The 23,877-nt window shown below is 43.5% G+C and overlaps 1 protein-coding gene across 5 annotated transcripts in view; it reads left to right on the top strand.

Moving 5' to 3' along the window:
- The window catches only part of LOC109697577 (cytosolic phospholipase A2 gamma-like), a 64,791-nt gene that overhangs the window by 10,123 nt on the left and 30,791 nt on the right, over positions 1-23,877 (top strand). For 3 of the 5 annotated variants that reach the window (XM_074057868.1, XM_074057867.1, XM_074057866.1), the window contains 11 exons: positions 221-332; positions 570-706; positions 5,814-6,003; positions 7,965-8,085; positions 9,456-9,596; positions 11,743-11,796; positions 13,206-13,259; positions 17,256-17,387; positions 19,177-19,383; positions 20,659-20,757; positions 21,850-22,013. In XM_074057868.1, the coding sequence (XP_073913969.1) occupies positions 221-332; positions 570-706; positions 5,814-6,003; positions 7,965-8,085; positions 9,456-9,596; positions 11,743-11,796; positions 13,206-13,259; positions 17,256-17,387; positions 19,177-19,383; positions 20,659-20,757; positions 21,850-22,013 (1,411 nt within the window). The remainder of the gene's footprint in view (positions 1-220; positions 333-569; positions 707-5,813; positions 6,004-7,964; positions 8,086-9,455; positions 9,597-11,742; positions 11,797-13,205; positions 13,260-17,255; positions 17,388-19,176; positions 19,384-20,658; positions 20,758-21,849; positions 22,014-23,877) is intronic. The other 2 variants (XM_074057869.1, XM_074057870.1) reach the window with 2 other exon arrangements.

Genomic DNA, 23,877 nt, shown 5'->3' with positions numbered 1-23,877 from the left:
ACCAAAGAAACAAAATTATCACCGAAATATTGTTGATTTGTGTGCCTCTCACACACAGCACTTCTCCATCCCCATACACCATGTTTGTTCAATAATCACCCAGTGCTGGTGGCTCCTTTTTTAGACAGCACCACTCTATAAAACATAAATTCTATGTCTTATTCTTTCTCTCTCACTACAAATTTTCTGGAGTTTGTTGTTTCTGTTTTGTCTGGGAAAGCGATGGGGTTCACATCACTCCTGAGCTCCAGAAAGAAGAGAAGGAGGCTGTGGACAACCGCAAGACCCAGGTGGTGATGTCTCTGAATAAACTGGGCATCAAGGCTGATGAGGTAAGGTTGGAAGATGTTCCAGGGGGACTGGTGTTTGACCCCACTGTGCCCGGGGTCTGGGAGCACAGGATTAGCAGAGGAGAAGGGAAGAAATAGAAGGATACAGATCTGTACTGCTAGAGCATTCACACGGGAGGGACATTTCCCCTGCCCAAGGGGGAGCTTAGGCATCCATGTTGTTCCCAATACTGTCCCCCCTGACTCTGAACCTCCAACTGTCCTCTTTGCAACACTCAGGCACCAGTCCTTGCTGTTCTTGGCTCCGGCGGGGGTCTGAGGGCACACTTTGCCTGTCTTGGGGTCCTGATCGAGATGAAAAACCACGGCCTGTTGGATGTCATCACGTACCTTGCAGGGGTCTCAGGCTCCACTTGGTAAGTTGTGTGCTTCGGGAATGGAGGACAAGGGTTGTTTCAACACAATAATGAAAGAATTTTCTTCTTGACACCAAATGCATTTTTCCTTTTTCTAAATGATAGAAGATTAAAAATGTGCATTTTATGGGGTATACTGTGATATTTCAGTACCTGTGTACCTTGTGTATTGATCACTCACAAAACATAGATTATCCACCATTTCAAACATTTATCATTTCTTCTAGCTGTTTTGAATTATGCAATACAATATTGCTGATTATACTCACCCTGCATTTAATAGAACGGCATAACTTACTCCTCATTTCTCTGTGTTATGGGTGCCACACTAGAGTGTAAACTCAGGGCCTCCTGCTTGCTAGGCAGATGCTCTACCACATGAGCAACAGTCTAGCCCATATTTGCTTAAATTATTTTTTATATAGGGTTTGTGTTTTTGCCCTGAGGACAACCTTACTAACTGGGATGAAAGGTACATGACACAGATCTGGGGTTTTGCTACCTTTTTGCCTGGCCTTGCCTCAAACTGCAGTCCTCCTGATCTCTGCCTTTGAAGCAGCTTTGATTACAGGAGTATATCAATGTGCTTGGCCCCTCAGTGTGTGTGTATAATGCTAGGAATTAAACCTAGCATGATCTTTCTCATGCTAGGCAAGCATTCTACACTGAGCTCCCTAGCCAGGACCATATTCCTACCTATCTAGTTGTGATCTTGTACCTCTCCTCCCCTCAGTACCCTGCCTTCCCTTCTTCCTTCTGGTAACCCTATTCTGTCTTTCCTAACACCACTTCTCCAACTCTCCATCACTACTGTTGTCCCACAGTCAGTTCCCTTGTGACAGTGTTTACCAAAATTGAGCCACCAGGCTCACAAGTAAAGGTGGCTCAATCTCACAAGAATGGCTCCACTTGAAACACCAGTCAAAAAGTTCCTGGTCACCAGTACTTTTGAAAAACTGGTCATAAATTGGGGGTTCACAGAATCTTCTCCTAGGGTTTGAGAATTTCCTAGAACAGGTCACTGACCTCAAGGATGCACTTCCTTTACCTTTACAACAATTCAGGAACAGCCAAGTGCAAGAGATGCATACCACAGGGCTGAGATGGAGGTGGACCTTCTCTGAGCACCACCCCTATATCTCCATGTGTCCCCAGCACAGAAGGTCTCTGCACCTATCCTTTAGGGAATTTAATGGAGGTTTCATTACATAGCCACTATTGCATAAATCATTGGCCACTGGTAACCAAACACCATCTCTAGCCCCTCTTGCCTTTCCCTCCCCACAGTCTGGGAGTGAAGGTGAAAGTTCCAAGCTTTAGGCCAGGTTTTATACTTTCCTAAGACTTTCTAGCAGTCCTTCTGGCAGGAGTCACCTTATTAGAACCAAAGGTGTTCCTGCCACCCTTATTATCAGAAAACTCCCAGGAGATCTGTTCCAGGACCTGAGACAACCATCAGTATCTTTCTTGTGTCACAGAAGACCAGTGACAAAGCATGATAACTGCTTCCTGACTTTAAAGCTGTCTTTACAGGTTCAGGTACAGTATTCACATTTTAGGTGGGTGGACTTGTCACCCTTTATAAGAAAGTATTGCAATCAGCCTCTGTAGGACTTTCTCATTCAAAAGGTTCCAGATGGTAGTTCTCGGCATTCATGCCTGTGACCCTGCTTCCACACGAAGGACAGACATTGCTAATCAACCTTGACACATTTTCTGTGCAGAGATTAGGTGGACTGGTTTTTCAACTGGGTGTAGTGGATAAGGTTAGTGGCTAATGAGACAACAGGGTGAAGAGAAGCAATGCAGGACTTAGGAGTGACGCAGCCCCTGCATAGTAACACCTGGGCCCTATGTTCCCAAAGCTAACTTCTGAGTGACAGGGCATGAGGATTTGCAGAACTGCCTTAGTGCTCACCTCCAGGGGGTGCTGTGGAAACAGGAATCAAAAGACATCTTTCCTTCTATAGCTCCTTGGAGGTACACAGCACTGCAGCAAGTGATGAGGAAGGCAGGCCTTCCATCCAAAAGCTTTGATTCAATTCCCAGAGCTGTCCTTTGTGGGCTGTGAGAAGCACAGATGTCACCTCTATGTGCCTTGGTTTCCTCCCAAACAGGATAGCAGTACTAATCTTAGCAATTAGTAATATAATTTGGAGAGCTGGGACGAGGTTGGTTAACAGGTCCCAGGTCACATCCAGATAAGGAGAAATATGTCTGGTTGTCTTATTACACTCAGGGTGACTGCAATTAGTTATCTCTTAATAATTGCAGAGAGCAGTTGTGAGAATTAAATGATGCAACACATTGAAGAATTCAAACCAGCACTACGTTGGAATATTATGCCATAAGCTCAACTCCGGGGGTCCTCATATCAATTCCATGCAGCAGGGTCTCTCTGTGAAAAGAGGCAGAGTAAGCACTTCAGCCCATCTTATAGTACAGATGTGAGCTTTAGGTTTAAGTAGAGAGCAGATTTGAGGCAGGGATGAAAGGTCTGCATAATTATTAAACAGTCCTGGTCAAGGTTTAGACTGGTTGATCATTATCTCAGTCTTGGTTCGCTAGGAGTTCCAGAGAAGTTCCTGTCATCATGTAAGGGGAGCAATGCAGACAGAATACAGAAGGCTTTGTAGCATGGTGGGCGGTCTGTCCTGCAAAGGATTTGCTCTTCCTTTCTGTGGTAGCAGTTTCCTCCACCCCTCCTTATAGAGATGATATTGATAAGTCCTGGATTGCAAGGTGGAAGCAAGGTGAACAGCTCAGAGCCGAGACAGATACAAAATGGAAGCAGAGATACCAATCTTTTCTCCTGCCTTTAGTTGATATCTGGGCCTAAGTAAGGAGTCAGTGCTTTTCCACACAAGCAGTTTCTAAGTACCTGTTTCAAGAGCTATGTGATAGAAATATACATGTTAAAGTTTCTATTAGCCTCAACACCAGGGTTTTAGGGCAAAAGCCCTGGCTCTTGGAAACCTCACAGACTAGGCTGTACACCTGTTACCATGACAAGTAATGGTGAAGGGCAGAGAAAAGAGATTTCTTAGCTCTGCACAGGCACACAAAGGGAAGAGGGAATGTAAACACTTTAGCCCATCTGTGGGGTCAGATATGAGCTTAGGTTTCATTAGAGGAAGAATTTAGGCAGGGGAGAGAGGTGTACGTAATTAAGCAGCCTTGGTCAAAATTCATTCAGTGTTGATCATTATCTCAATTCTGGTCCTGCGAGGTCCTTATTGCCTTTGTTTAGGGGGAGCCTTGGTCCCTTGTCATAAAGATGTTTACTGAGCAGTCATGTCCTGTCATTCAGGATTCCAGGATGAGAGAAAGTTTAGGACGGTTAATACAGGCTTTCAGGCACCATTTGGGGTGATAAGACAGGTTATGTATCACTGATTTTAGACACACTCCTTGAATGATTAATATGCCTACGTGCAGAATTAAGTAGGAGTTTGACCCAAAGATTTAACACAAAGGAGACAGATGCAGGGGAGAGTGGTATATGTAATTAAGCAGCCTTGGTCAAAGTTCCTTCTATGTTGATCATTATCTCAGTTCTGGTCCTGCAAAATCCTTATTGCTGTCATTTAGGAGGAGCCTTGAGCTCTTGTCATACAGATTTACTGAGCAGTCCTGTCTTGTTATTCAGGATTCCAGGATGAGAGAAGGTTTAGGAAAGTTGCCAGAGGCTTTCAGGCACAGTTTTGGGGGAGGAGACAGGTTATGTATTGCTGATTTTAGACACACTCCCTAAATGATTAATACTCCTACATGCAGAATTAAGTAGGAGTCTGAGCCAAAGATTTAACACAAAGGAGACAGATGCAAAATGGACACAGGGATGCCAGGCTTTTCTCCTTTTTACTAAACTCATTGGCCAAGTGAAAAAATACTTTTCAGCAAAGCAGTTTCTGCTTACTTGTTATAGCCTCATTAAAAAGTAAAAGGGAACAGTGACATTAGTTGTGATGTGTATTTTCTGCATAACTCATGTCTAAACTGTTAGTGTTTTGACACATAACCGATATGGACAGTATTAATGAGATATTTAATGTGCCTGTTGTCAGACTAAGTCTTTGAAAGCTGTGCACACTTTCCACACATAGCACCTTCTGGTTTGATGCTGAGGTCTCGCTGGATGTTAACATGAACTGCGCTTGGCAAAGGAGTTGTCCATACCCAACTGGTTCCAAAAGTCTTCAAGGTTTCCCAGAAACTGAATGGAATACCTATGTTTAAATTTTTTTAAAGTTATTTAAAATTAAATAAAATTGAGAATTCATTTTTTGAGTCACAGTAATCACATTGCAAGTGTTGAAGTGCTGCACGTGGCCAGTGTTTATCTTATTGGACAGCACACGTAGACAGAGAGCCTTCAAAAGTGATAACGTGAGCATCACAAATATTTATTCAGTGAACACATGGATATGGAGTTTCCTTTATAGAAGTGGCAAGGTGTTCCTCTTTGAGACTCCACTACCTAGGCTTGTTCTCAATTCGTTGCTCTAACGCACTCTGTGGAAAATAAAATGTGAAGGTGATGGATTACCTGGAGAAAAGTCCAGTTTGGCTTTATGCTCCCTGTGTGATCTTGAGGAATTTGCTTTTAACCTCTCTATGTATCAGTGTTTTCTCCTGTGAATTGAGAATGACCTTGCCATTCCTTTTCTTGGTTGGTTATGACAATGACAAGACCATCACATGCAAACACTTGATAAATGTCAGTCTAGACAAATATGATTTGGCTCTCAAGAGTCAATTCTTTTATATTGCTCTCATTTTCCTGCTTGTAACATTGAAGTATCTTCCCAGTGAATGCACAAGACCTGTATTGAGCTTTATCATTCTTCAGTCTTACTTATATCATGTAAATTAATTTTTCACGTTTATTGTCCTTCCAGGAGCAAGGCATGTAAGGTTAATGACTTCCTCACATTCACTGTTCTCAGCCTTCTCCATGCACATTTTCAATCTTCAGGCTTGTAATGTGGCAGATATGAAGCACTCACACCTGTGAGCCTATTTCCAAACCAACAACAGACGTAGCTAACCAATCTCAGCACACTTTCCATGCAGAGATAACGTGACACCTCTTTCTCTGTCCCAGGGCACTGTCTTCATTCTACACTAACAGTGGGAACATGGAACACATTGAAGCTGACTTGGAACATCGATTTGAACTGGAGAATTGGTCTATATGGGAGAGCCTACAAAAAACCATCGAGGCAGCGAGTTTGGAGAATTACTCTCTCACTGACTTCTGGGCCTACATAGTTGTCTCCAGACAAACCAGAGAAGTAAGTCCCTCCAATTGGGCATGCAGGGCTCATGTATAGAGCCACCAAAGATCTTTTAAGACTTTCAGGTCTTCCAAATCCTGACACTTAGATCTTGCCTCCAGTATTAATTATATTAGGGTTGCTTTGGTTGCAAGTTGTATAGTTAGATTCTGATTCTGTTACGCAAAAAGTAAAGTAATATAATATACAGGAAAGATGCAAGGGCAAGCCAGGTGCTGGTGCTGGAGCTCATGACTATAATCCTACCTACTTGGGAGGCTGAGATCAGGAGGATCACGGTTTGAGGCCAGAAAACTTCATGAGAAGTTGCAAACACTTCGTGAGACCTCATCAAACAATAGCTAGGCACAGTGGCATGCACTTGTCATCCCACACTACGAGGCAGAGTAAAGGGGGATTGTGCTTTGAGGCTAGCTAGACAAAAAGATTTGAGACTTTCTCAACAGTAAAAAAAAAGCTGGGCTTACTGGTGTGGGCCTGTCATCCCATCTACTATGGGAAACATAAAATAGGAAGATCATGGTCCAGATCAACCTGGGCAAAAAGTGAGGCCCTATGTCCAAAATAATCAGAGCAAAAATGGCTAGAGTCATAGCTTAAGCCATTGAGCACCTGCCTAACAAGTGTGAAGCCCTGAGTTCAAACACTTGTACTGCAAAAAAATTAAAATAAAGATTCAAGGGCATCCAAAGGCAGCAGGTAACTGTAGGAACTTTTTGCTCCCTCTCTCCTTTGCCACTTGATTTCTTGCATTTACCTCTCTGCTCTTGTGTCTCATCAGTCTTACTCCTGGCAGACTACTGGTTTCTGCTTTTCCTTGTACTTGGTGGGAAATGTTTCCCCAGCTCCAGAGTGTCACTGTGCTCACCTGTAGATATGCCAAATACTGGCCTTGTGCTCAGTTCATCTCAGGGCAGGCGCTACCTGGGTTCTACGGTTATGGACCAGTGTGATCTCAGCACAGGTGAAGTTCTCACAGAAGGAGGGTCATGATCACTGTGGGGTGGAAGTCCAAAATGAGTGCGTCCTCTATTGGATCCCTTCTGTTTATAACTGATAGATTGGGCTGAACAGTTGTTCCATTCTTAATTATTGGAGCAGAAAATTATATAAAGCCTGAACTATGGAAAAGAGAAAGAGACTGAAATTACTAGTGAGGGTAATAGGGTTTCTATCAGACTGTAACCTGGGGGAAATAGGTGTCTATCTGTGCTATATTTTCTTTCTCTCTGTCTCTCTCCCTTCTCCCCTCTCCTCTCTCTCTCCTCTTTTTCTTTCTCTTTGTGTTTGTTTTGTTTTGTTTGTAATGGAGAGTGGTCACTTTCACTTGTGGGATGACAAGTGCATGCCACTGTGCCTAGCTATTGTTTGATGAGGTCTCACGAAGTGTTTGCAACTTCTCATGAAGTTTTCTGGCCTCAAACCGTGATCCTCCTGATCTCAGCCTCCCAAGTAGGTAGGATTATAGTCATGAGCTCCAGCACCAGCACCTGGCTTGCCCTTGCATCTTTCCTGTATATTATATTACTTTACTTTTTGCGTAACAGAATCAGAATCTAACTATAGAACACTTGCTTGTTCTAGGCAAGTGCTCTACCACTTGAGTCATATTCCAGCTTTCATTGTTTAATTTGTTGTTTTTAAGCTTTATTGATGTATATTTGGCATGCTCATTGTGGAGTGAATATTTATATTTAATGTTTACATTTTGATGAATTTGGACATATGCATGTAGCTAGGCATCATCAGTACAAGAAGCTACTTAGCCTTTCACCTCCTTCAAAAGTTTCTTATTCTCTTTTTTTGTTTGTGTTCGGGGTATGTGGGGGTGGTGAATAGGACAGAAATGTCGTTCCAGTTCTAGGTGGACTGTGTGTTAAAGTCCCACCCAGTTAGTAAAGGCATAATGGTGCCCTTGCACCTACATCACTCTCAATCTTGGTACCTTCTCTCCAAAGTTCCAGGGCTCTCTTTTGTCCAGCATGAAGAAGCATGTGGAAAAAGGGACACTACCCTACCCAATATTTGCAGCCATTGATAATGACCTTCACCCTGGTTGGAAGGATCAAAAAACTCAAAGTAAGCCAAAATTTGGAGTGGGAGTTAGTGAAGAGTTAAAAGGCATTCAGTACAATGCAAGGATTTTTCACTGACCTTTCCTTTGGGAGCCTCGGGGCAAAGGGAGACTCCAGAAGTCACCAAAAAGTACATACTTTCTTTTTTGTCGATCAAGAAAGTTGAGACACAGGTGGTGACAAGCTAACCAATATCCAGTGTAAGCCTGTTTGAAATTGTCACAATGTTCCCCACTGTACAATGAATAAAGATGAAAAAACAATAAAGTAACACAGGATGTCTGGGGACCAAGGTGAGGGCAAGGAGCATCTCTCACATTTTTCTTTTTAAAAAAGTTTTATAAGTTTTTAATTATAGATTATTACTGTGAAGGGATTTCATATATTTTTTAGATGAACTTTGCACAACTTCATCCCTTCCATGTATTCCCACTCTCCTTTTTCATATGGTGTCTGCTGAGTTTCATTATTCTGTTTGGAATATATGCAGCACCTCTCGCCTTCTACACATAATCTTCCTCCATGGTTCCAACAACCATGCAAATACTGGTGACTTTCCAGATGTCTCCAATTGTCTTTTGATCCCTAGTCTCTCTCCTGAGACAGAAACCTGCTGACCCAATTTCCTGTGCATAAAACATACTGGTTTGTTCAACAAATATCCCTTGATTTTTCACTATTCATTAGACATCATTCAAGTGCTTATACATCCTCTGGCATTTCAATGCTTAGAAATCCACAGGGTTCACTCTTTCTCTCTCTCTTCCCAATATGGATCCCTATGTTGGTTTTCCACCAGAGTGGGAGAAGTTGATCCCTGCCTTTCCATAAGCCCTCTAATCCAGTCCTTCCTGTAAATGCCTCTCCTCATTATCAACCATTATCCTCTTCACCAATCCAAGCCCACCTTTGACCTTGTGTCTTAGTCACAATTACTCTCGTAATTAGCTTCTCACTGGCTTCCCTGCCCCACACCATCACCTTCTTTCATGTCTGCTGGAAGGAAGTTTTCAGCACAAACTTCTAGTCATGTGATGTCCCTCCTTGCAACATTTCAGTGTCTCTCCAACACCCACTGAAAGCCCTCCATGCCATAATGGGTCTAAATACTTCTGCACCCCTCCCTTGCTCTGGAGTTTGAACTACAAAGAGATGGAGAAGAAAGATCGCAGTGAAGACTCAAGTTTGAGAAATATTGGATATAGGATGCTATGAAAATAGCGAACTGCCTCCAGCTGGATAAAAACTCTAAAGTTCTGGAGAGGAGTCTCCAAGTCATTTCTGAGATTGCACATACTATCTCTGATATTGTAGTGCCTTGGTTGTTATTTTCTTTTCCTGTGCTGATGACTTATCCTTGTATCCCCTTCCCAGAATCCTGGTTTGAGTTCACTCCCCACCATGCTGGGTATCCTGCACTCAAGTCTTACATCCCTATTACCCAGTTTGGAAGTCAATTTGAGAATGGAAGATTAGTCAAATCTGCGCTTGAGCGAGACCTTTCTTTCCTGAGAGGTCAGTGTGGGTCATACCGGATTCAGTGGGGATGAGAAGTAGAGAGGAGGCATGAGAGTCCCCTTTAGGGTCTGGCTCTCCCCAACTTCTGCATTGCTGGGAGGAAAAGGCCTTGCAGGGAGATTCCAGAGGATCCTTGCTGAGTCATTAGTGTCTCTCAGGGACCTCCTTGGTGTGTCACATACCTGATACCTTATCAAATGATACAACAGAGATGGTTTCATAAAGGGGCTTAAATCCAAGCTTGGACCCAGTAAGATTGTGAGTTACACGGGATCCCCCAAGCTAAGCCTCATCCCAGTGCCCAGCCTGTGATAGGAAGCTAAGGTTAGTTAATGTCCATCAATTCAACAAAGAGTTTTTGATATGCAGTGAATCTTGTGGAATTCTTTTTCCTAGTCAGAACAGGGCGAAGAGCACATTCTTCCTCCATCATTCTCATCCCCTAAAATGCCCGTCCATCTATCCAGGTTGAGTCCTTAGATGCCATCTCTGATCTTTTTTTTCCATACTCACCACAGCCAATCCAGCTGTAGTTCCTCTCCATCCCATCTCCAGGTTTCCACAACCCATCCACATCCCTCCATACCCACTACCAGCATCCACCCATATCTTATCAAATCATCCTACTCATCTCACCCACACATTTTCATCTGTCGCCAGCACCCTAGCTCCTCTGCAGATCCTCAGATGGCATGTTCTTTCTCTGCGTCTGTGATTTTGACTATTTTCAGTATCTCAGTGGAATCATACAGTCTTTGTCTTTACTCAGTGCAGTTAGTTTATAGCATTTAACATAGTGCCTTCAAGGTTCATCTGTGTTGTAACATATCCAATTTCCTTCCTCTTCAAGGTGAAATAATTGTCCACTAGATGGATGGGGCTCATTTTGTTTATTCATTCATCTGTCTCTGGATCTTACCTCCCATTTTTTATTTGCCATAATGGGGATTTGATCCCAGGGGCTCATGCTTGCTAGGTTGGTGCTCTACCACATGAGTCACACCTGCAGCCTTTTGCTCTTACTTTATTTTTCAGATAGGGTCTCATTCTCTTTGCCCAGGTCAGCCTCAGACCTTGCTCCTACTGCCTGTATCTCCCAAGAAGCAGGGATTGCAAATGTGCATTACAGCATCTTTTAGCTACTATGAATTAATGTCACCACTAAACAAGGGTGTACAGGGTCTCTTTGAGACACTGCTTGCAGTTCTTTTGGGTGTATGTGCAGAAGTGTAATTACTCCATCTCCTGGCAGTTTCTTTTAATTTTTTGGAAGATCGCCACACTATTTTCCACAGTGGCTGTATCATTTTACATTCCCACCAACAGTGTATTTGGATTACAGTTCACCCTTATACACACCAGCTCTTGCCCTAGTCTTTTTTTAGTTTTTATAATAGTAACTATGCAGATGGCTGTGCATTCAGCCACTTGTTCACTATCTCTTCCTGTGTTGGACACAAATGTGCTTGGCTCAATGTCACCATCAGCCACAGTGACTTAAGCCAAAGTGACTCTAATTTTCTTAAAAAACACAAAGACAAAGATAAGCAGCTGATAACACTGGTTTAGCTTTGCAATAGTCAGCATTAAGACTCAATCTTATTCTGGATTTCTCCTTCTCTGACCCAAACACATTAATGATCACTGTCCTACTAAATTCCTCTTTATCACAGGATGGCTTCCCTCAGGAGACTGTGTTCACTTTTAGTCAGAGAGTAAGCATTTTCCACAAATGCCCCATTTTCTGCACTGGCCAGAGCTTGACCTCAGCCTCGCTGCACTGGAGACTGGGAAGTATCTGTCCTTCCTGCCTCCATGCTGACCAATGTCCATAAGGAATAGAGCTTGAGACGGTCCTGGGGTCACTAATCCACAATGTCCAGCTGGCTACATCCATAGAAGAGAATGTTCATGAGGACAGTGACCCTGTGTGGTTTGTCTACCGCTGTCTTCCATAACAATGCTTGGTGGCCAATAATTGCATTGTAAATATTTATTGAATGAACAACAATTTTCCTACTCAATGCAGAGGGACACAGTCATTATGTAAGTCATGGCTTTATACAAGTCATTTGATCGTTTAGTATACCACAAAAACAGTCTTACAATGGAGTTTTAAGTTGTATTTCTATTTTCTCTGCAGGATTATGGGGAAGTGCTGTAGCTAATACTGAAGAAAATAAGAAATTTATTTGGGGTGAGTATTTGGAGAACAGAGGACTCAAAGTATAACAATATCTCATACAGGAGGCTGAGCACACTTTTCCTATCTCTGGCAGAAGAGTGACCACTATGTCATGTCCTTGCAGCTCCATTTCCTCACATTGACATCATGTGTCCAGTCTTTACCAGGCGCAGCCACCATGGCTGCAGAGTGGCACAGAGTGCAGGCTGCCTTGGATGATTGTTACTCTGGCTGATGTGATCTTTGTGACCTGTGGGAAATTACTTCACCTCTCTGTGCCTCAATCTCTGCATCCATTAGAAAGGGGTGATAACAGTAGTAATTATGAGGATTTCATGAGTTAATTCCTCTAAAGCACCATGGACAGGACCTGATAGATAAAAGCACTGAGAAACATTGCCATTTGTTGTCTGTCCTACTGTGTAATCCTTGCAATGACCCCAAGAAATAGACACTATAATCGCCTGCATGTTGCTGGCATCCACTGAGTCATGTGAAGGCTGTGACTCATCTGCCCTCGTTGACCAGTGAGCACAGGTGCAAAGATCAATGGCAGAAGACTGTGGTGGTTCAGATGCAGCATTTGTGTCTGGATCCAAGTCCCGGCTCAAGCTCCTATGCATTGGCAACCCAGGCAAACTGGATAAATTCTCAGTGACCCTTGTCTCCCTCCACAAAGATGAATGCAATAGTCATCCCCATATCATGCATTGAATGTGAGGTTGCAATGACCTGATGTGTATAAGGTGCTTAGAGTGGAGCCTGGCACATAGTAATGTCTCATTAAATGCTAACATGATAACTATTATTATAATTATTATCATTAAGTGTTCTCACTCCATTCGTGACCTAACCATGTGCCAGGTGCTGCTCTAGGTCTTATGCTTTATTTATTTTTCTTCAGATAGAGTCTGAATGTAGCTCAGGCTGGCCTCAAATTATCATCCTCCTGTATCAGCTTCCTGAGTGCTGAGATTACAGGCAAATCCCACCATGCCTGGCTTAATGTTGTTCTTTCAAAGCTATGTTCACCTTATATTGGTTAATGACAGTTCTAAAATGTCTCTTTGTTTCTCTCCTTCCTCCCAATGGCTAAGGAAGGGAAATTGGTCTGAGTTTCACTTCTATAGTGGTTGTTTTCTCAGAAAGAAAAATCTTGCTTTGTACTGTTTGCCAGTTTCCATGGTATAAATGTTCCTGCCTGGACCAATTTTAACTTACTATTATGAGGTCACTGAAGGCAGGGTTGGAAGAGAGGTGCAAAATGAGCTGTGAAAACCAACACTGGCAGGCTCCAGCTCATTGTGGCCATTACTGTTAAAGAGATATCATTGAAAGAATCTGTATTTCCCTAGATATTTAACCCATAGCTTGGGACCATACTGTATAGATAAACATTCCCACACTCTGTTCTCTTACAGATGAGTTTTTGAGCCTGAAAGAAAAATTGTTAGGGAAACATCAGTTAACACAAGGTAAGCCTCCTGCTTTGAGGACACGATGGAGCATTCAAGTAAGCCTCCCCCCATCCTCAGAACTCCACATGCTGTGTGTCACCCTGGGAAATGCTATTATTACCTCACCTGCTCAGCTGGGAATTGCTGTGAACGTGGCCTCCAGGGCTCATGGGTTGGAAACTAATTCCTAATACATCATTTGGAGTTAGGGCCCAATAAGAGTGAAAGGTTAGGTTACCAGGATTCTGCTCTCATGAATGCTTTAATGTGATCATAGCAGTAGGTTAGTTATGCAAGGGTGGTTCTGTTATGAAAGCAATCTGGCTCCTTCTGCTTCTTGCCTTCTGCCTTCCACAATGGGATTATTCAAGAACAAGGCCCTTAAAAGATGCCAGCACCTTAATATTGGACTTGCCAGTCTCCAGATCTATGAGAATATGATTCCTTATGAATTACCCAGTCTATGGTATTCTGTTATAGCAGCACAAAGTACACTAAGACAGAAATCAAAGGGTTCATGGGCTCAACAAAGTGTCCAGGATCACACATGGCAGAACTGGAATCGAAACCAACACACTGCAGCCCTACCACCAACTTACATAGTCAGAAAATATATTCTAGGGATGTGGGTGATCCAACTGATGTTGGAGGTAGACAATAGGACCAGCCTGAGTCAACTGGAATATTGAGAAGAAAAATGTGTCCTAAGATTGTATGCTGTGGAAGTCAAGAAAGAGACTTGGTCCATGGATTAAGGATGAAAGAGAAAAAGGGCAAGGCAGAGAGTGGACAGTGAGAGAAGAGGTTGGACGATATTAGTCAGGCCATGAAATACTGTGGTTACAATAAAAATAAAGCACAAGTCACACTACTTGAGACACAAAGAGCCTGTGTTTTGATGATGCAAAACACAATTTGGATTGGTGACCCTCCTTAGTTCAATGCTGTTGTGTCTTGTCACTCCTCATCTCAAAACAAAGCTCCCTATGTTTGCTCAATTAGAGATCTAGAGAGCCACAAAGGGCCTTTTGTGGTAGGCTTGGAGTAGCATGCATCACCTCCACTAATCTTGTTGTCCGGGACCCATCACATGGCCCCTAGAGGAAGCTTACAGATGTTGTTGCCCTGTGTGCCTAGGAAGAAGCAAGCCAGTGAGCACAGAGCATACTTGCTCCACCCTGGGACAGCACCCCATCCCACCCTCATCGTAGTCACTTAGGCTTCCCTAACAAAGGACCATAGGCTGGGTGGCTTACAAAACACGAATTTGTATTTCAAATCTGGAGTCTGGAAGTCTAAGATCAGGATACTGGCAGGGTTGGGTTGTGAACAGGGCCCTATTCTGTAGCAGACTGCCAATTTCTAGTATCTATGGAGTTCCTTTGTAAGGCCACTCATCACATCCAAAGGACTCCACCCTGGTAACCCCCCAATTGCTCCACCTCCTAATGCAGTCCCACTGAAGGTTAGGATTTTAGTGTATGCATTTGCAGGATACAGAAGCACTCAGTTCATTTCACTCACCCTCCCCTCTCTTCCCTCTCCCTCCCTCAGTGTGCTCTAGACATACTCCCTCTCCTTCATCTTCTTGCTTTTTCACTGTCTGTGCCTTAGGTGTAGAGGACCTTCTCCCTCAGAATTCCCAGTTATTAGGGGCTTTCCTCAGATTGTCACTTTCTCAGAGAGACCTCCCTGAGCAACCTCATGCTTGAAATATCATCCCTGTTACATTTCCTCTAAGATCTGTTTTTCTCCTTAATACTTATCATTTCCCAGCATGACAGTGTGTATTCATTTCCTTGTTTATTTCCTGCTTTACTCTCTGGAGCAAAGTCCTTAGGTTTCTCTCTTGAGGGTGTCCACAAGATGGAAACCATACCCTTTCTAACCCTTACAGTGTTTGCCTGTCTCATGCTCAGTCTCTCATGTGTATGGCAGAAGCTATGTGCCATGTGACAGTGCCTTGACTCTGATGGCTGGTCGGACATGCAGTCACATGTACTTGTGTTTTCCCCTTCTTGAATTGATTGATCATAGATGTAACCCACGCCAATGCAAACACTGTGGGATTCTGGGTAATCTTCAAGAGTAGGAAGAAGTCGTGGGAGGTTGAAGCAGGACATAGGTTCTGTACGCCAAGGGTTTTGTGTTGTTCCATCATTCCTGAAACCTGGAACAGTCCCTGGGCCGCAGCAGAAACGTGAAAGTTGATTACTGAACAAATGGATGGATGAGTCTAGTTAGCCCACTGCTTACACTGTGGGAAGAAAGACTTTATATCCTGATGTGGGCTTCAGGGTTTGTCTGTGTTCATGTTCACCATTTTTTTCTTTGTTTGTTTTGGGACAGGGTCTCACTATGTAGCCCAGGCTTACCTCAAACTCATAGTCCTCCTGCCTCAGCGTCCCCTCATATGTCCATCAACATTTTAAAAACATTCATTGAAGGCCAAGCATGATGGCTCATGCCTGTAATCGTAGCTTCTCAGGAGATGGATATCAGGAGGATCATACTTCAAGGACTGCCTGGGTAAAAATGATAGTAAGACCTCATCTCAACAAAAAAAGTTGTGCCTAGTGGCACACACCTGTCATCCCAGCTACACAGGTGGCATAATTATGATGATCACAAAAACGTTAGATCCCATCTAGAAAATAACCAAAGCAAAAAGGGTATGTATGGATCAAATGGTAGATTACCTGCCTAACAATTGTGAAGTCTGTCTGTGTGTGTTGTGTGTGTGTGTGTGTGTGTGTGTGTGTGTGTGTGTATGATAAAATATACAAATCAGTGGCTTTAAACATATTCACAGTACTGTGGACCCATCACCAATAGCCATACTCAGAACTTATTCTTCATCCCTAGCATTTAACTGGTATTCATTAAACAATAGCTCTCTCTTCCCCTGTCCACCAGCCTATGTGACTTGTGTTCCTCATTCTGTTTCTGTGAATTTGCCTATTGTAAGTGCTTCCTATGCCATGGATAAAATGCTATGTCTTCCCAAAATGTGTATGTTGAAAACTGAACCATGAGGGAGATGAAATACGTTAAGAGATGGAGGTCTATTGGAACTGACTAGGTAATGAGGGTGGGGTTTATCATCAGGATAAAAGGTCTTACAAACCAGGCCCCAGAGAGCCAGCTGGTCCCTTCTGCCATGTGAGGACATAGGGACACAGGTGCTACATGAACTATACTGGCAGACTCTCCCACACATCAAGCCTAATGACATGTCAGTGTTGGCCTTCCCTAGAACTGTGAGAAACAACTTTCTGTTGTTTATAAGCCATGCAGAAGTTGGTACTTTAATACAGAAGCCCAAACATACTAGGACTCTCTCTTAAGTGGAAGTGGACTGCTTTCACTAAACATGGTGTGCATTGTAGCCAGGCCTTTCCATGCTCTATGTAGTGTGTATCACTTGACGTGTATATCATCCTCGTGAAGCTATGGAATAGTATTCCATATTGTGCAGAAGAGCTGTACCATGTTTCTCTTCTCTTTTCATTGTTGATGGACATTTGGATTGTTTGTGTGTTTGGTTATTGTGAGTCGTGCTGTTATGAATGTTACTTACAGGATATTATTTTACAGTTACGGAAACTGAGGATCATAAGCAGATAAACAAGCCAATCATACTAAACCGCACATGTTAGAGAAGGGGAAAGAGTAGAAACCAAGCAGGTGTGAGGTCCCAGCCTTGTCTTAAGGGGCCCCGGAACAAAATTGTGACCCTTAGACTCTATCCTACCTGCAGCAAGGGAGCTGAGCTTCCATTCTGCTATACACACCAGTCACCAGCTGGGGTGAGCCTGGGAGAAAAGTCCACCCTAGGGATCAACCCTTGTGGTGGAACCACTCCATGCATTGCAGGTGAAGCCTTTGCAAACAGAGCACAGGGAAGGTGGCCTGGGGATGCACAGATTGGGAACAGCTTACTAAAGGGACACAGGAGGGAAGAGAGTGATGGAATCCATGTATTTCATGGATGAGTATCTTGTGTCTGAGCAGGGATGATTGAAAAAGAGATAACAGTGGATGAAGCTCTCCTAGAATTGACGGTGGATTACATAAAAGATGAAAAGGACCCCAGTATCCAGAAGAAGCTCCAGGCCTTGCAGCAGGCACTGGATGCCGGGAGAGGTTTGTACACTAGGATGTGCTGGCAATTTACCCAATGATGATGGTGGCCCAGAGAGTGTGAGTTTAGCAGGTGGCTGAGACACAGGAAGGTGGGTAAGATGTGAAGGGAGTGAGGGCAGTCACACTTTCCTCTCACAGTGAAAGTGTCAGGCTTACAGTGGTCAGACTACAAATAAAAAAATGAAAGGAGGGCTGAGGGCATGGCTCAAATTATAGAGCACCTGAGTAGCAGGTCAGAGGTCCTGAGTTCAAACGCCAGCACCACCATACATAAGTAAATACATAAATACATGATTGAAAGGAATGGAAAGGAGGGAGGGAGGATGGAAGGGACAGAGGAAAGAAGGTGGTTTGGGCTGAGGCACTGGGAAGTAGAAGAGAGAGAAGAAACTTAACAGGGCCATCTTTCCCGCCACCCCAGTCTCTCACCATTCTCATCATTGAGGAACCTGCATGCTCATTTCCACAGTGGCTGTGCAATTTTATATTGCCTCCAGCATTGAATAACACTTACCCCCCCACACATCCTCATCAGTATCTTCACTGTGTTTGGTCCTCACACAGCCTGTGAAATAGTCACTTCTGATATCCCTCTTTTTCAGGTTATGGAACTAGGGCACAGAGAGGTTGAATAACATGTCCAAGGTCACACGATTTATATATCTCAAATATGGCATTCAGCCAACCACTTTGATGTCCATGTACACAACGATAATGCTTAAAAGCCAAAAACATCCAGGTTTTATTATAAATTAACCAATGTATACAGTAGACCCTTGGGAACTGTGAGCAGATGGTCCAAAGAAGAACACCATTGAGGAAAAACCGCACATGCTTAGGATGCATACAGTTCAGTATTGTACTTCGGATGCTTGATTCCTTTTTCCCATATGCTGCCCAGCTTCCACTAAAGACAACAAATCTAAACTTTTCACTTATCACTTAATTTAACTGTGCCTTGGAAGCAGCATTTGTTTTTTTGAGAGGCATACTTTTACAATATTAAGAACACCATCATGCCAGCTTATCATCTCACTAAATTTTTGTCCTGGTTAGGATCAAACCACAATCCTTCCTATGTCCACCGCCAAGTATGAGGGATTTCAGATGTGAGCCACTGTGCCTGACTGATTTTTTATTATTTTGACTGCTTGATCAAAATCTCATGTGACAAATCCATGAATGAGGCTGGCGAATTGTATTTGTCTTAGGATATGGCATGAGATGGTTATATTTGGGGATGGCCTGTGCATGCTGGTTGCTTCAAGGTTTTCCATAAAGGGAAGAGTAGTGGTAAAGAGCATGGGATTGTATCCCAGCCCACTTCCCAGCTGTGTAGCCTCCAGCAAGTGACTTAAGTTCTCTGTGCTTCTGTTTTCCTCATCTGTGTAGTGAGAATAATCTTACCCTCCCCTTTGGAATATGGTAAATGTAGAGCAGAATTGCTGTGAAGTCCTCAAAAGTGGGCCTACATATAATGAGCACTCAGTAATTTTCAGCAGAATTGTCATCGAGATGAGAGAGAGCTAAGCACCCTGTCATTCATTGGTGAGCATGGATAGAAGGGAACCAGGGGAGTGCTCAGAACTGAACTTTGAGCAGTACCACTGTGTAAAGTCTGAAGAGAGGCAGAGGAGAGAGAATAAAGTAGAAGAAAACTAGGCAGTGTTGGGAACACCAACAGGCAAGGGACAGGGACAGCTTCCTCAGAAGCCGTGTCAGGATAGGAGGAGCTGCTGGGGTGTCAGGAAAGATGAGACAGAGTGGGCTGGGTGATGGTTCTTGGCAGATGGGAAGACCAGTCAGAAGTCAACATCTGAGTTTCTTGGAGTAGATGAGCATGGTGAGCCTGAATGCAGGAAAGTGGCCATGATGATCCAGAATTGGAGTAACGCCTCCCAGAAGGAGCAAGGCCTGATCCTGGAAACTCTGGTGTGTCACTTCACAGGGCAAGCAAGCACGATGGCCCTATCCACAGCTTTGAGTGTGTCCAAGTGTAAGTGCCATTGCCATTGACCTTCTCGCTTCCCTTACTCTCCCCACCCTCTGTAGGCCATCATGCACAGGGCACTTACCAAGGGTGACCATGTTTTCCATGTATGGCATTCTTCTTTCCAGGATGTCCTGAGCTGTTAATAAGGCATAAGCATGTGTTTGCAGGAGGTGGGGGTGTTCACTGAGGGACATGACAGAGCAAATCAACATCTAGACTAGTGTTTGATGAAGTAACTGGTTACCATGGCACACACAATACAAACCAGTGTATCAAAACACATGCTAAGGACACTCTCATTTATTCCTCATCAGTCTATATGCGATAGGTTTTCTGGTTGTACAGATGAGAACAGAGATGTGAAGTAACTGTTCAAGATTACACAGCTCATAATTGTCCAATTCAAGTCCATAGCCAGCCATAGCCTTTCCTCCCTAATTGATTTGCTTTCTTGCCACTCTGCCTATCATTGAGAGAAATGACCAGAGCTAGAAACCAGAGATGAAGAGACGACCTAAGGGGAGGGGAGGGCGCTGTGGTTCCAGGGTGGAGAAGTTGTATGAAGAACTAGTGGTGAGGCCAAAGGGAACAGAAACATGGAAAAGAAATTAGAACACAGAGTTGATTGGTCTTCGCCATAGTCCAATGTGACGGGTGAGGAAGGAACAGGATTCTGGGATAATGACTAGATTATTCCGAGAGTGACTTGGAGGCCACTTAGACTGAGGATGGGAACATGGAGAATAGGCCAGGAACAAGTTCTTGAAAATTCCAGGACTTGCAGAGAACAAGGTTGTTCCCCAGATAACCAAATGATCATATAGTCATACCCAAACCACCCAAAATGTCACTTACAGCCCAAGAACAGGAGCCTAATGTGGCAGCCAGGACCACCATCCCCCTGGATATTGCTTATGTCCAGCTCACTGTACTTCTCAGCTCAGGACGCCATGACAGAGTGTCTCATACTAGGCAGCCCAACAAGAGAGAAGGATTTTGTGTCCCAGATGCTGGAGTAGAAGGTCAAGGTTGGCTTCTCCTGATCCCTGTCTTCTTGGCCTGCAGATAGACACTGTGTGCTCCTGTCTTCCTTATCTATACAAACGCAAGTGCTACTGGATTAGGGTCCCATGCTCATGAGCTCATTTTCCTCCTTGAAAGCCCTGTGTCCACATGCAGTCATGCTGCATGTTAGGGGCTTCACAATTGGACTTTAGGGGATGGGGACACATTTCATCCCACAAGACTCACCTTGGCCTTGTCAATTTCTCCCTCTAGTAACAATCTCGGACATTTTAGCCTTTCTGGCTAAAACTGCAAAGTGCATTTGGAACTGGGAATGGGGGACCATTCACAACTTCCTGCATCAACACCATGGTGAGAAAGCTCCATTTTCTGTTTCTCTCACCCCCCAGAACTGCAGGGGTGGGGGTGGCAGCAAAGCTCCCACAGTTCTCATGGAAGAGCTCCCTTTAGGTGAAGGGTCCCAGTGAAAGATGTGTGGCCTCACTGGTATCAGTGGAAGGTACTGAGAAATACCCAACCCCTAAAAAAAGTGGATGGTTTTCTGTGGCTCACAAAACATCTTAATTCTTTATTGGCCAGTCTTTGGATCTCTTTCACATGAATTTTCTTTTCATTTGCTGACCCTCTTCATCTTGGTAGAAGTAGCCTCTAGAATATTCTAAGACCCTTTTGTAATCTCCATAAGCCTCTGGCTTCATAGCCAATGAACACCCCCTCCCAAAGCCATGCTGCTCCCTGTACATTTGAAATGTCCACAGTGTTTCAAGAGAAGACTACCATGGACATCTGTGTCCTTGTACAAATTGATAAAAGGTCCATGCCCCACTAAGGGGGAGTTCCAAATGTGCCCAAATTTGTTAGGACTGTCCATGGATTGAGAAGTTCTATTAGGCTGTTTTCAGTTGTTATAACAAAATACCCAAGGCTGGTTACTTTCCAAAAAAATAAGAGATCTATTTAACTCATAGTTTTAGAGTCTGAAAGTTTAAGATCAGGCCACCCCATCTGCCCAGCCTCTGCTGAGGGCTTCCCTGGATACATCATAACATTGCAGAGAGAAGAAAGGAAGCATTCATTAGCAGAAGGGACATAGTAGAGGGGTGACCTCACTTTATAGTAACTCAGCATCTCAGGAACTAATCCACTGTCCCTTCCCATGGAGGCCCATGATGTACCACCTTCCACAAGGCTCCACCTCTTAAAGGTTCCACCAGTACACAGGGCACCTAGCTTCCAGCACTTCACCATTTGGGGGACACACTCAAACCATATTCAAACCACAGTGCGCATACACATCAGTTATACCTCAGCCACCACTATCCTCTCTGTCTTACTTACTTCATTCAGGAAGCTATAGCTGTGTTTGCACACAAGCTGTTCATCCATCCATACTCTGATCTCAGTGTAGACTGGTAGGTGCAGGATCATTGGGTCTCTTCCTAGGCTCCAATGTTTGCATCACAGATGAGGATATGTGCAGCCGAAAACTCCTCCATCTGGTGGACGCCGGGCTTGCCATCAACAGTCCCTACCCACTTCTTCTGCCCCCTGCACGGGAAGTTCAGCTCATCCTCTCCTTTGACTTCAGCGATGGGGACCCTTTTGAGGTAACTGAGAAGGGCCTTGGGGAGGGGGTGGGACTGGGTGGAGGTAGAGCTTCATGAGAAAGAACTCAAAACACTGCTAGGAAGTGGGCAATGGAGAGGTGCTGGCTGGTGGCCCAGAAAGCAAAGCCTTTGACTCTCAGTCTTGAATTGTGCACAGTCTGTCAATGTCTAACACACTTCTGACCTAAATTCATCCGGGACCATCCAGGACCACCTTCTGGATTCTGCTTCCCCACCCAGACCACTTTGGCTTTGCCAGGTTAGCTCTTTGCCTGTGTGGTGCCTTCTCCCCATGTGCACATCTTGAGCCATGAGGCTGCTTTTTCCTACTCACCTTGGCCTCCTGAGATCTGGTGCATAGAGGGAGGGAGAGTAAACACAGAACATGAATTATGTTCATAGCTGGCACCTTCAGGAAACAATAGCTATTTTTCTCAACTGCTCTGATCAGTTGTAACCAAGTTCACAGCCTGCTGTGCCATTTACCAGCAATTCATTTCACTTCTGTTCATGTTGATTTTCTCAACTCTAAAAATGTAGCTCAAGCTAGATATAGAGGTTCAAGCCTATAATCATAGCTACCCAGGTTAGAGTTTGTGAAAATCATGGTTCAAGGCCCCTTGGCATAAAAGTTCATGAAACTGATTTCAACCAATGGCTGGGCATTGTGGTCCTCAGCTGTGATCCCAGCTGTGCAGGAAGTGTAAATAAGAAGATCACCGTCCAGGCTTGCCTCTGAATAAAGCACGACCATATTTCAAAAATAACCAAAAACACCAAGGTTTAGCGGTATGGTTCAAATGGTAGAGCATCTCCTCAGAAGTGCAAGACCCTGAGTTCAAACCCCAGTACTGCCAAAAACATTAATAAATGAATAAAGTAGTTCAAACTAGCTCATCCAGGAGTTGTTATGGATCACATTAAAGGTCGTTAATGCTTATAAAGTACTCAGCACAGTACTGCCACTTAGCATGGAGTTTATAAATAGTATCTTTAAAAACATACACAAGTGTATAATGGATGACTCTGATCATGCTTATCTTAACAACCAGACATGTTCTGAGATAGGCATTTTTTATAATTAGTAAGAAAATGTTAATGTTCTTTTTTATTGGTACATCATGGACTAGATATATAGAGAGAGACTCAAAAGAAAATACAGAATATTCTGGTCAGTTAGGACAGCTAAATATAAACTAATTGTCAGTATCAGTGTGGGGAAAATGAGAACACCCAGACTCCATTTGCAGTACACTACAATGGTGTAATTTGGGGGGAATTTCTCTTAGTTTATATTTTAAATTTTTGTTATGGAAATTTCAAAACCACATAAAAGTTAAGAGAATATCAGGAAGCTTCTATGTAACCATTAGCCAGTTTCCAAAATCAGAATCTTACAGCCAATCTCATTTCCTATACACCGCATGCAATAACTTGCATCCCCAATTATTTTGAAAAAATCTCATATGATTTCAGTTACAAATATTTTAGTATTATATCCAAAAGTTAAGCATTCCTTTGAAGTATTATTACAATACCATTATCACATCTAAAATTCTAACACTAGTGAGAAATGCATTGCAATGTGATTCCAGCATTGCACCAGCATTATAGAGTGTCCTTACACGTGACCCTGGACAGTCCAGGTTAATCACTGCTGCTGGCATAACATGGCAGACTGTTTTACAGTACACCTTGTGTAAGTAGAAGTACACACCAAATGCAAAGGAAAAACATAGTTGAATACCTAAACTCATGGTTTAGGTATTTACTGTACCTAAGCCAATAATATAATCATTTACTCTCTTTATCAACTCTTGCACACTGTACTTAATTGTGTGTGCTTTTTTGTTGGTGGTGGTGT

The sequence above is a fragment of the Castor canadensis genome, chromosome 16, assembly GCF_047511655.1.
Source record: "Castor canadensis chromosome 16, mCasCan1.hap1v2, whole genome shotgun sequence".
Lineage (NCBI taxonomy): Eukaryota > Metazoa > Chordata > Mammalia > Rodentia > Castoridae > Castor > Castor canadensis.
The sequence above is the reverse complement of the archived record's forward strand: the minus strand, read 5'-3'. Positions and strand labels throughout refer to the sequence as shown.